At 43.0% G+C, this 12513-nt stretch overlaps 1 protein-coding gene across 2 annotated transcripts in view; it reads left to right on the top strand.

Moving 5' to 3' along the window:
• LOC135111410 (uncharacterized) overlaps positions 1-12194 on the top strand; it is a 65394-nt gene extending 53200 nt beyond the window's left edge. For both annotated transcript variants that reach the window (XM_064024668.1, XM_064024667.1), the window contains exon 5: positions 6960-12194. In XM_064024668.1, the coding sequence (XP_063880738.1) occupies positions 6960-7289 (330 nt within the window). In that variant the 3' untranslated portion in view covers positions 7290-12194. The remainder of the gene's footprint in view (positions 1-6959) is intronic.
• The last annotated feature ends 319 nt before the right edge of the window (positions 12195-12513 follow it).

Consider the following 12513-nt stretch of genomic DNA (forward strand, 5'->3'; position numbering starts at 1 on the left):
ACGGACTAATGGCTGCGTGTCAGAACCGTGTATCATTTGCATAATCGGCCTTAACATCAGTGCCAAGATGAACGAGGAAACTTTTTGACGTCAGAGGCAGTAATTGGTTTCGTGCTTCCCGTATGTTACTTAAAGTGTAAATCAAGTTGGTGGTGGTGGTGGTGGTGGTGGTGGTTGTGGTGGAAGGGAAAAAAGAAAAAAGTTAAAAATGGAGTGAAGATCTGAGGGTGGTTAGGTGGACTGGGAGGTGAAGGAAGTAGTGGTGTTAGTGGTGGTGATGGGGATGAATAAAGATGATAGGGAGAGAGAGGAGTCCGGGGAGTAATGGGTATAGGAGGAAAGTGCATGAGAAATGGATGATAGGAATTAGCGTGAAAGGAATAGCATATGGAAAAAATAAATCAATAAATAGGAGGATAAATAAATAGATAAACCACACTAAAAACAGCAAACAAAGCACGAAGAAGAAATAGACAGAAGGAAACTGGTGATAATAGAGATGTGTGGGGAAGGGATGAGGAAAGAGGAAATGAGAAAGGAGAAAGGAGTTGGAAAGGAATAAGATACATACACTTGAGGAACTGAATCTCGGGAAAAGAGTGAGGAAAAGTTTACAGGAAAAGAAAGGCTGAAAAAGGCAGAAATATAGATTTGCGGGGATAGAGAAAGCTTGGGAAGGATAAGGAAAACAGTCTTGATAGGAAATAAGGGGCAGATTGAGGAGGGGAGTGAGTAAAAAGTATAGGGGAAAGAAAATGCATTAAAAAAGAAAATACGCAAGATTTAAATGGAGAGAAGCTTAAGAAACGAGTGAGGAAAGAGTTTAAGGAAAAGGAAAGGAAACTAAGGAAAAGGCAGGTATTTAAGGGGTACCTTGGCGAAGGGGTTAAAGGAGGAGGGTGGGAAGGGGTTGGGGGGAGGAGCAGAGGTTCGGAGGCAGGCGGGGAGAGTTGGGTGGTCCAGTCCGTCTTATTTACGGTTACGGTCGAAATACTAATGAAATTCACAGCCAATTGGGGTGTTTTGGGTCCCGCGCCGCACACTAATTTAAACTCCATTGTTAGGGAAGCTGAACCGACCCTCCAGACCTCCCCAAACATTATCCTCAGCTTCTCCCCTTCCTCTCCCCACCATCTCCCCCTCTTTCTTTCTCTCCCCAAACTCCTGTACTCTCTCTCCATTGCTAGACGCCTCCCCAACACTTCTAATCTTCCCAGTAATTATAATCATCTTCTCCCCAGACTCTCAAAAGACAAAGTACCTTAACGCACCCCAGTACTCTCGCACCCCATACTCCTGCCCTCCCCCCTCCTGTAAACGTCTTCCCAACACTCCTAACCTCCCCAGTAATTATCATCACCTCTCCCCATCTCCCTAGACTCCCCATAGACGCTGCACCCAAATACACCCCAATTTTTCAGGCTCTGCTAAACATCTCCCCAATCCTCTTAACCTCCCCATTAATTATCGTCAGTATCTCCCCCTCATTCTCACACTCTCTCCCCCCTTCCCCAGTTTGTTCTCTCAATCTCCCCATTTCTCTATAATATCTCCTCCTTTTCTGTTCCCCTTCCCATCTCCCGTAACTTCCTCACACACTTTCCTCCCCAGTTAACTATCTTTCATCTCTCTATCTCTGTATAATTTCTCCCCTTCCCTCCTCCCCATTCCTCTTCCCCTTTTAATCTTCTTTAACCTCCTCACAGTTGATCTTTACTTCCCCAGTCTATTCTCTCTGGACCTCCCCATCTCTCTTTAACTCCCCTTTCCTCTCCTCCCCATCTCCCAAATTCTCAGGCCTGCAAATGAATCGAGCCGTAACTTGACAGGGAAATGGTCGTTAAATGGGCCATGAATAGATAAATAATTGAATATGTAAACAAATTAGGTAAAAATGACCTGTAATATCAATGAACGGGGAAAAAAAATGACACTAGAGCCACTGTTTGTGATTCATTTGTTTTGCTGCACCTGAGTCGTTTACCTTTACTTTTTTTTGTCATTTATTTATTTTTTCCCTTTTATTAATACCTTGTACTGTTCGTTGGTCGGATTTTTTTTTCTTGTTTTGTCATTACTAAGGATTCGATGTGAAATTGTTTACCTGTATCTATTTGTATATTTGTCTATCTACATTTATATCTATCGATCTGTCTACATATCTATCTATTTCTCTATGTATCTATCCGTATGTCTGTCTGTCTATCTGTCTATTTACCTATTTATTTGTCTATTTATATATTTATTGGTCTGTCTGTCTACCTATCCAACTATCTCCCAGGTATATCAAACAGTGGTCTAGGTACTGTAAAGTAAATTAAGAAAGTATCACTAATTTACTCTACATTTCTTTACGTCACTAACTCATAAGTCAAATAGTTAATTGTGATGCTTACTGATACAACTCTTATGTATCAAAGTCCAGCCTTGCGAGACACGGAAACGATACCTGGGGCTTCCATTCCTGACACCAATACTGCCTAAATAATGAAGATAAGATACAGGGTTGACGATAAGGATAAATAGAGGAAGAGTGAGTGAATATACTAAAATAAAATATGCGTGTGTGGATGTATGTATGAGTGAATGGAAGGAGGGAAGGAGGAGTGGATAAATAGGTAGATGGATAGATAGATTGTTAGATGTATGATAGTTGGATGTATGTGAATAAATATATATAAAAAAAATAATATTAATTAGGAAATCCTGCCTTAAATTTCTCCCTCCCAATGGCTCCTCTAATTGACTGTCTTCAGCCTCTTTCTCATCGCCGCAGTGTTGCATCTCTGGCTATCTCCTATCGTTATTTTCATGCCAACTGTTCTTCTGATCTTGTTAACTGTATGCCTTCCCTCCTCCCGCGGCCTCGTTTTCTCTCACCCCTCTCTAATACAAGAGTTAACCAATATTCTCAGTCATGCATCCCTTTCTCTGGTGAACTCTGGAACTCCCTGCCTGTTTCTGTATTTCCACCTTCCTATGACGAACTCTTTCAAGAGGGAGGTTTCAAGACACTTATCCTGTAATTTTTTATTACCGCTTTCGACTTTGTACTGGGAGCGGCACCACAGCGGGTCTTTTTTTTTTTTTTATTGCAGTTTTGTTGCCCTTCGCCAGTGCCCCTCCTACATAAAAAAAAAAAAATAATAGATGGCGCAAAACTTGAACTAAAAAGATGAATAGTAATAAGATGCCCTTTGTCACTTGCAGTTAGATAAAATTACCTCTGCATTATTCCCAGATCTTAGTAGTATTAATTCACTCTCTGTCCAATATATGACGTAAAACTTGAGTAAAAACAAGACTTACATTAATATCAATATATCAGTTAACTGCTGCTATTTATCATGTTGAGGTCCAGTCAATTAGCTCAGTATAATTTACAATGCTAGTATATTTATCGTGGTGTTAAATTTGCGCAAAAAAAAGAAGAGTAATAACAGCTATCAGTGGAGCTTAACTGGCGCCATTTATTATGTTCAGATAGGCTTAATTAACTCGGTGCCATTTGAATTTAGTCATAAGTGTGTAATATTTGAGCTGAGGGAATAATAATACTTTTAAGGGAGTCAGTTCAGAGCAAGAGAAGTGAGAGAAGAAAGCTACCTTGAGTACATCGCTCATAAAAAGATAACCGCAGGAGGAATATAGGGAAAAAATAATAATAATAATGGCTACGTTTCAGAAATGCTTTAATATTCCTCTCCTCTGAAACTGTTCAAGTCATAGGAAGGAGGAAAATACAGAAATAGATAGGGAGTTCCGGAGGTTATCCCAAAGACTAAAAAAAAAAAAAAAAAGAAAAGAAAAAAATAGGTGAAATAAAGATAAAGGAGGAAAAAAATAAAATAGGTTGAGAGTATCGGAGTTTATCCTAAAGGCTAACTAAAAAAGATCAGTTCAAATCGTAAAAAAAAAAAAAGAAAAAAAGAAACAAACAAACAAAAGGAGAGTTCCATAGTTCCTACAATTAATATCTATGATGCCCTTCTTCCCTCTGCTCATGAAACACGTGACGCCAAAGACACAACCAATGATAGCACACCACCACTAGGCCATAAAAAGTCATAAAAAGGAAAACAATCACAAACAAATGCAGAGTTTCAAAGAGTCCTGCAATTAACACCTATGCTCTTCTTCTTCCCTCTGCTCATGAAACACGTGACGCCAAAGAGCCACCACCAGCAATAGTACCTCACCATTTTTCACCTAATGTTACTCTAATGGCACCCACTGTACCCAACCCGTACCGTACCTGTACTCTATAAAATATCACCTATACTTCCCAAAGCCACCATCACCTCCTCCTCCTCCTCCTCCTCCTTCTCCTCCTCCTCCCAGCCCACTAATCCTCCTGCCAAGGGAGAACTAAGGGAGAAAAGTGTCCAGGAAATGGGAAGGGTGATTAATGTTACTCCCTGCCCATCTCTCCCCACCCTCATTGCTCTCCCTCTCTTTCTCTTCCCCCTCCCTGTATGCCTTCCTACTTATCCTTCCCTTCCTTCCTCACCCCTCTGCCTCCCTGTATGCTTCCCTTCCTCTCCCCCTCCCTTCCTCTCCCCACTTATCCTATACCCTCCATTTCCTCTCTCCCTCTATCTCTCCCTTCCTTTTCTCCCCCTCCCTATATGCTTCCTTTCCTCTACCTACCCTCTCTATAACTCTCCTTTCCTCTCCCCCTCCTCTCCTCTTCTCCCCCCCCTCCCTCTCCCCGGCCATTATAGTTACAGCCTCTTATTGGGTAATGATGGGTTGGTCTCCTCGCTCATTCTCATAACTGACACTTAAATTCTCCTTTCATCTAATATCCAGGAAAAGAATGATATATTTGGGGTGGGTGTTCTTTTTTTTTCATATTTATGGATTTATACTCTGGCGCTTCGTCTCTTTCGTTGTTTGTTCGTTGGTTTGTTCGTTTTGGCTCTTGTTGGTGTCTTATTCTCATTCTCTCTCTCTCTCTCTCTCTCTGGGTTATTGTATTATTCTCCGGTTAAATGAAAAAAAGATACTACTACTACTACTACTAATACCACCACCACCACCACCACCACCACCACCACTACATCAAATCCCCAAACCCAAACAAAACACCCCAAATACAGCGAGTCAATCTGAAGTATAAAAAGTAACTTCACCGCACCTGCCCTACATTCCTTAGCCACGCACCACTTAAGGGACGGCGGCAACACGGGGAAGGCAATGAGGAAAGCAAGGCGGGAGTGAAATGAACTGATTGAGAGTCTAAACAAATCATACCGTTGCTCTCTTCTCTCTCCTCATTCGCTCATTATCCTCTCAGCGTTTCCTCGTCCTTTTTCTCTCCTCTTTTCCTACTCAGCTCCGCAATCTGTCACGCGCCAGTCATCTTAACTTGACGGACAGACTCATGGCTCGTATTTCCTCGTCTTACACGGTGCCCAAAATTCAACTGTCATTTCTCTCGGATTTTTATTTATTTATTTATTTTTTTACCGTTTTCTTTGTCAGTCTACAGTTTAAAGAATATCAGTTTATAGATACAAGAGTCCCTCCTTCTTCTTCCCTTTTATCAACACCAATACAGGAAAGGGAACAGAAAACAAGGATAAATTTGGTACATTAAATCAACTTAGTTATGCCTATACAGTTTAGACAGTCATTTAAGTACAGATATCAATTGGAACATGTCTTATTGTCTGAGCCACTGCAAGACGGAGGGAATAAAAAAGACGAAAGAAAAGATAACGAAAATGATGTTGGGGATAAATATGATACCAGAGAGATAGAGAAACAGATCGAGAGAAACGGAAAAAAAGAAAGAATAAAAAAAAAAGCACGATAACTAGGCGAACAGATAGACAGTATAAGTAAAAGAAGACAAAAAAAAAAAGTGAATCGCCATAGACAGCAGACGCAAATATTGATACGCGGAGGACTAAATATTGATGCTCCGGATTATAAATATTGATTGCTGTGGCTGCCCCTTCCTCTGCCGCTGCATTTTCCCCTCACTCAACATTTTTTTCCCCTCTGGTAATGAAGGTGACACGCCAGCAGGTCACTTCACTTCACCAGGTCACTTCACGAGGTCACTGTAAACATCGAATACCAAGCCACGTGCATTTTTTCCCTGTCTTCCATCGAGGTCATAATTCTGAGCGAGGTCGAAGGTTATGGAGAGAGAGAGAGAGAGAGAGAGAGAGAGAGAGAGAGAGAGAGAGAGAGAGAGAGAGAGAGAGAGAGAGAGAGAGAGAGAGAGAGAGAGAGAGAGAGAGAGAGAGAGAGAGAGAAATAGGCCTAGGTTTTGAAAGTGCCCCCTCCCCCCTTCAAGCCTACCTGTCGTCACGGCCTGTAATTACCTGAACGGCCCGTAATTAGAAGACTCCCACCTATTCTGGCGAGGACGAGAGAGAGAGAGAGAGAGAGAGAGAGAGAGAGAGAGAGAGAGAGAGAGAGAGAGAGAGAGAGAGAGAGAGTTAGATGGATGGGGTTGAGACAGGGAGGCTGGCAGAGGCTGGCGAGAATCTATCAGTAGAGCCCCGCAGTTCCCCCTACCGCAGAGGCTTGGCAGGGTGGTCCGGTAAAAGGGGAAGGGACCAAGGAAGGAAAGCACTCAGGGGTGAATTATGACTGGTTCCGCGTGGATATTTAGTCCGTGGTTCTTAGTCCTTTAGTTGTTTTTTTATGAACGTGTACTTGCAAATCCAAATCGTAAGGGCAGTTTATATATATATATATATATATATATATATATATATATATATATATATATATATATATATATATATATATATATATATATATATATATATATATATATATATATATATATTACTACTTTTTTGTTGTTTTGATTTTTTTTTTCTATTTATCTAGTAGTACGGACAATTTGAACACCTCTACCTCTAATCGTTTACAAGACTTCTCCCTGCAGATCCCCACGGTATCCCTAACACGCCCTTCCTTCCTGTCCTCCACAGAGAAACCTGGGTCTGGAGCGTTGTCGGCATCAGCGGCGGCGAGAGCGGGAGCACCGGAGGAGAGGGCGGCGGTACGCGGGTTGCAGGCTCATCAACGCCGACGTGCATAAACTCAAGCAGAAAGGCTGCGAGCTGTACGATGCCATGGGCCGCTTCGCTTACATCTCCGCCGAGAAAAATTCGCTGTTTCTCGGGCTACGGAGAGGCCGCGCGCAGAAGCACAAGAAGCGCAACCGGAAGCATGTGTGGGAACCTAAGGAGAAGAACAAGCAATTTATGCTCATAAGTGAAAGCAATTTTAAGACCATCAAGCTGGACGGCGTGTGCTGAGTGTCGCGGCGCCAGCGAGGCCCAGCGAGCACCGTTGACTTTAGTGCCTGTGGGTGTGGGTGGTGCAGCAGGCCTGTAGTCCCTCCACCCCTCCGCTCCGCCGCCTTGAAGCCTCACAGGGGCGGCTAGACAGCGGCGTGACAGCGGCCCGCGCGCAGACCACGCCAGGCCTCATTGTGCGGCGGTCCTGCCTCGTGGGGACGCGGGCCACACCTGGAGCAGGATGAGTAGGGGGGTGGAGGAGGAGGAGGAGGAGCCACGCGTGACCTGAGTAATGCCTGAAGTGACCTGAACGAATGCCTGGCAGGAGAGCGACTCGGAACAAGAGTAAGTGAAAAATGAACGTGCCAGAGATGGAGGAGATGAAGGAGTGAGGGAATGAAGGAGCAGGACAAGGCGAGTGAGAGGGAGGGAGTGAGTGGTAGGAGTGAGTGAGAGCAAGGCGTGTTCTGCGACAACCTCAGTAAGAGATCTGAAGACGAGATGGTCTATTGTATAAATCCTGTGTACTAGTCCGTAGACCCTTAGTGTTTAATTAGGATGTAACGTCGCCCCACTCTGTACATAGACGAGCGAACCATTGCTTCTCTCTACCAAGGGAGGCCCAGAGAGTCCCCTATTATTATTATTATTATTATTATTATTATTATTATTATTATCATTATTATTATTACGAAGGTCATTTTCCATTTAATTTTTCTTTTTCATCTTTTTTTTTTTATTATCGAAAGCGTCAAGCAAAGCCAAAGTCAGTAGCAGTAGTCTATCATTCACACACACACACACACACACACACACGTACAGAACCATGACAGGAAATTAATGTTACCTAAAAGCCCTAAAAAAAAAAAGAAAGAAAAAAGTTAAGAATGTCAACCATTTCATCTTTAGGAATTGTCCATATGTCCCTTCCTCTCTCCCTCCTTCCTCTCCTCTCCCTCTCCCTCTCTCCTCTCCTTTCCCTCCCTTCCTTCCCTTCCCAGCCACGCAAAATACCTCACTCTTTGTACTGTCAGCAATTCCATATAATTTCGACCACATTTCATTTAAATTCCTTCTACTGTACTAATCTCTCTCTCTCTCTCTCTCTCTCTCTCTCTCTCTCTCTCTCTCTCTCTCTCTCTCTCTCTCTCTCTCTCTCTCTCCCGCGGGCCTCAGGAGACAAAGGTCGCCGTAATGGTCACCCAGCTGGCACTTAAACCCTTTAATTACTAGTTTGAGGGACCCGACGCCACTTGGACGGGAGGTGTTAAGTAGCGTGGGGGCGAGGGTGGCTCTTCCCGTCCCCTTCCCCCCTGACACCTTAAGCCCACACGGGAGGAGAGAGGAGGAGGAGGAGGAGAAGGGATGGTTTCTTGAGGCTTCCCAAAGTGGTGCGTCTCTATGGCATTGTGGGACCAAGAGGGAATGAAGGCTGATTTTTAAGCGATGATCCGAGACTTGATAGCAGCGAGGGACATGTATACGTGTAACTGTATCTTCCGCCACGGTGCACACAATGGCCTAATTAATAAAAGGGGCACTGAAACGTTCACCATGGCAGCCACCACCGCCACCATTCCAGCCACCACCACCATCACCGCTCTGACCGTGGCCAAGGGTAGATTATGTGTAAACAGACCCGAAAAATTGTGATTCATTGCGACTTTCACCTCCAGGCAAGCTAAGATACCAATATGATTAAAACGAATGGAAGCAAAAGGAAAATGATTGGTAATAAATTGAGGTAAATGTAAGTCTGCCCTAGCTGTGGCCAAGGGGAGATGTGCACAAGTGAAAGCACTCAAAAAATTGTGATTCGGTGCAGCTCTCATCTCCAGGCAAGAAAAAGTTACCAATATGAATAAGACAATATAAAAACAAAGAAGAAAACGATTGGAAAATGAACGGAGATCAAATACAACTAAGAAAAGTGAAGTATTGGTGTTACTGGAAGCACTGAAAATAAAATAAAAAGAAAAATGTGCAAGATAGTCAAATGCGAAAAAAAGATAATTGTTTGTGGTAATGAAAGCAGAGGAAAGCAATATGTAAATTTTAACCCTTTCTTTGCTATTTGGCACAACTTTTCTTGATCCAGACCAATTTGAGACATTTCTATATCATTACATTTTTATCATTATACTCCTGGATGGAAAATGAAAAAATAAAATCCATCCTTTTAATCCATTTTCCTTTCTTGCAAATGCTAATAAAAACAAGTTATCAGTATTTTTAGCATAGTAAACTATTGCATATAGCACTGAAAGGGTTAAAACATTTCTGATGAAGTGGCTCGGTGAGGAGGAGCAGCCGTGAATCTCATAACTGACGGAGGCGAGGCAGAAGGTGCAGTGTGTAGCGTTGGTGACGAGTGCAGCAGTGTCCCGCGAGGCGCAGAGCAAGGACCGCTGCTGCATGACGAGTGTTGGTCACCTGTTTATCTGTCTGTCAATGTAATCACTATCCTTTCAGGTGTGTCTGGAGGGAGACGTGTATGTACAGGTGTGTCACACGCGAAAGTGTACACAACAGAACCACAGAATAACTTTGTCTAATGTTTATAAAGAGAGAAAATGCAATTCTTTATGTAATATACCACATGATTTTTCTATTTTTTCATTATTTTGTTGACCTAGTGGGTTTATATGTATATGTAATTGTCCTTCCGGCCTCGTGTGGATGGAAGGTTTATGCTTTTATGTATCATAAAATTACTGCTGTATTTTTCTATGTTAGGTGTAGCGGCCCAGTGTTGATAGCTAGTGATTCATTACAGCGCCACCTGCGTGCTCCTGGGAGGCTCCTCAGGTGACTTACGACTGGCCAGTTTCCAGGTGTGTGTGTGTGTGTGTGTGTGTGTGTGTGTGTGAAAGTATGTATGCATAATATACAATCTCATTTATGTATTTTTTTTTTTTTACGTCGCTGCCTCCCTTGACATCCCCCCTTCCATCCCCCCCCAAAACCTGATGTCACACACACACACACACACTGCAGGCTTGGATCTCATATCTAAAAAAAAAAAAAGGGCTTCTGTACGTAATTATTTTCATCTACTTTGTTTTTCTTTACTTTGTTATATTTTTTTACATCTGTGCGAATGAAAACTAAAGTCGATTGATAAATTTACTTTGTTTACTTTTACATTTACTTCCTTACTTAGTGGAAAAAAAAAAAACACGGGAAAGGAGAGAGAGAGAGAGAGAGAGAGAGAGAGAGAGAGAGAGAGAGAGAGAGAGAGAGAGAGAGAGAGAGAGAGAGAGCCAACCTAAACTTAAATCTGACGCGGCCCACAGCCCTTCACAAACCCACCAAGATCAATTATCTATACAATATTGACACCTTTGGGAGAAAATTACAGGTAGGATTAGTGGCGTTTTGAGCTGATGGATTGTGCGTGAGAGGGAGAGAGAGAGGAGAGAGGGAGAGGGAGAGGGAGAGGGAGAGAGGCTGTGTGAGCATTTGTGTGATTTTGGGAGAGTGTTTGGCCTGGTGTCGTTAGGCGCAGATTTAGCCTCAGTCATATGGATCTTTGTGGCGTTAATGGTTCCCTTTATTGTGTGGCGCGGCGGAAAATGCGTGTAAACCGTGTGTAAATAGTTGAAGGTTCCCTCACCGTCCCCTGTTCGAATCCCGCGTACCGTTCCTGGCAGATAGGAACGTTTATTATAGAAGTTGTGTTATTTGGGGTCTCGTCTCGTCTCTCTCTCTCTCTCTCTCTCTCTCTCTCTCTCTCTCTCTCTCTCTCTCTCTCTCTCTCTCTCTCCGGTAGGATTTCATTTTTTCCTGGTATTTTTCTTTTTTTGTGGGTGAGATTTGTGTTTTAATAAATTGAACTCCTTTCTTGTGATTAATTGGTCTGGTTTGGATTTTTATATTTTTTCTTTCTTTTTTTTCGTGATGTGGTGAAAGGACGTGTTATCTTTTTATTTATTTATCCTTTTTTTTTTCGAAGAGTGTAGCAGAGTGAGATCCAATCCTGTTTTATGGATGTCCAGTTCAGGGTTGCTGAGATTTCTTCCTCACACACACACACACACACACACACACACACACACACACACACACACACACACACACACACAACTTCAGTACACCTGTTAAGATCCGCCATACCTAAGCGACACTAAGATTACAGCATATATATACCCACACAGTCACATGCTGCACATTTTCACACACACACCCACTTCTTACACACCTTCAATACACCTGTACAACATTAAAGTTACAATATATACACCTTCACAATCACACACTGCACATCTACACACACACACACACACACACACACACACACCATTGTTTAAGATCTTCCACATTCCACATCCTTACGTTCCCAAGTACACCTCCATACTCACACATTCCCCCACACTCTCACTCTTCCACAGCACTCCACTTAGTACACCGTCACTTCTACCACTTAAAAACCTGCATACTCCCACGCTAACACCTAGAACACCTACCACTTACTCACCCTTATTAAAATCAACTTGGTGCCACTCACAACCATACCACTCAAAACACAGCAACACCCAATACATCCAGCACTCATATCAACATACCCACCCACCCACACACGCACGTCTCCACTCCACACAACATCAGGCACCCCTTTCACCCCATTACCCCCCCGTCATTAACAAGAGCTTCACTCACCCCTCCCTGTGTCTCCCTTGAGGCTGAGTCATCCCTAACCTGCTCCACACCCCCCTGACACCCCCTGATACCCCTGATACGCCCACTGGGGACTTGTCAGGGATAGGGACAGGACCACACGAGGCAGCCACACGAAGCAGCTCTGTCCCTAAGGAGTGTGTTTGTCCCCCGCCCTGTACTGTCCCTGAATGCCCGTATCCCTAAGACACCTGTATATATATATATGTACATATGATATTTATTTCATTAAATTCATCGCATTGTTATTGTGTTTGCTTTCTGGTTCCTGTGGAGAGAGAGAGAGAGAGAGAGAGAGAGATAGAGAGAGAGATAGTGGTGAGTGAACCCTGTAATGAAGGATAAAGAGCAAATGATGTCTGTCGAATAAAAACAAGTGATATTCAAGGAGAGATAAAAATAAAATACATGGAATTAAGAGACAAGATCACGACTGCCGAAGGAAGTGTAAGTATTTATAAGTGTTTATTTGGATTCATGACTGTCTCTTTTACCGACTGGCTGAACAAACCTAGCACATTTTATACATCACGTTCTAAAGGAAGTCAAGTGAGGGCAAATATAG

This window comes from Scylla paramamosain, chromosome 22 (assembly GCF_035594125.1).
Source record: "Scylla paramamosain isolate STU-SP2022 chromosome 22, ASM3559412v1, whole genome shotgun sequence".
Classification (NCBI taxonomy): domain Eukaryota; kingdom Metazoa; phylum Arthropoda; class Malacostraca; order Decapoda; family Portunidae; genus Scylla; species Scylla paramamosain.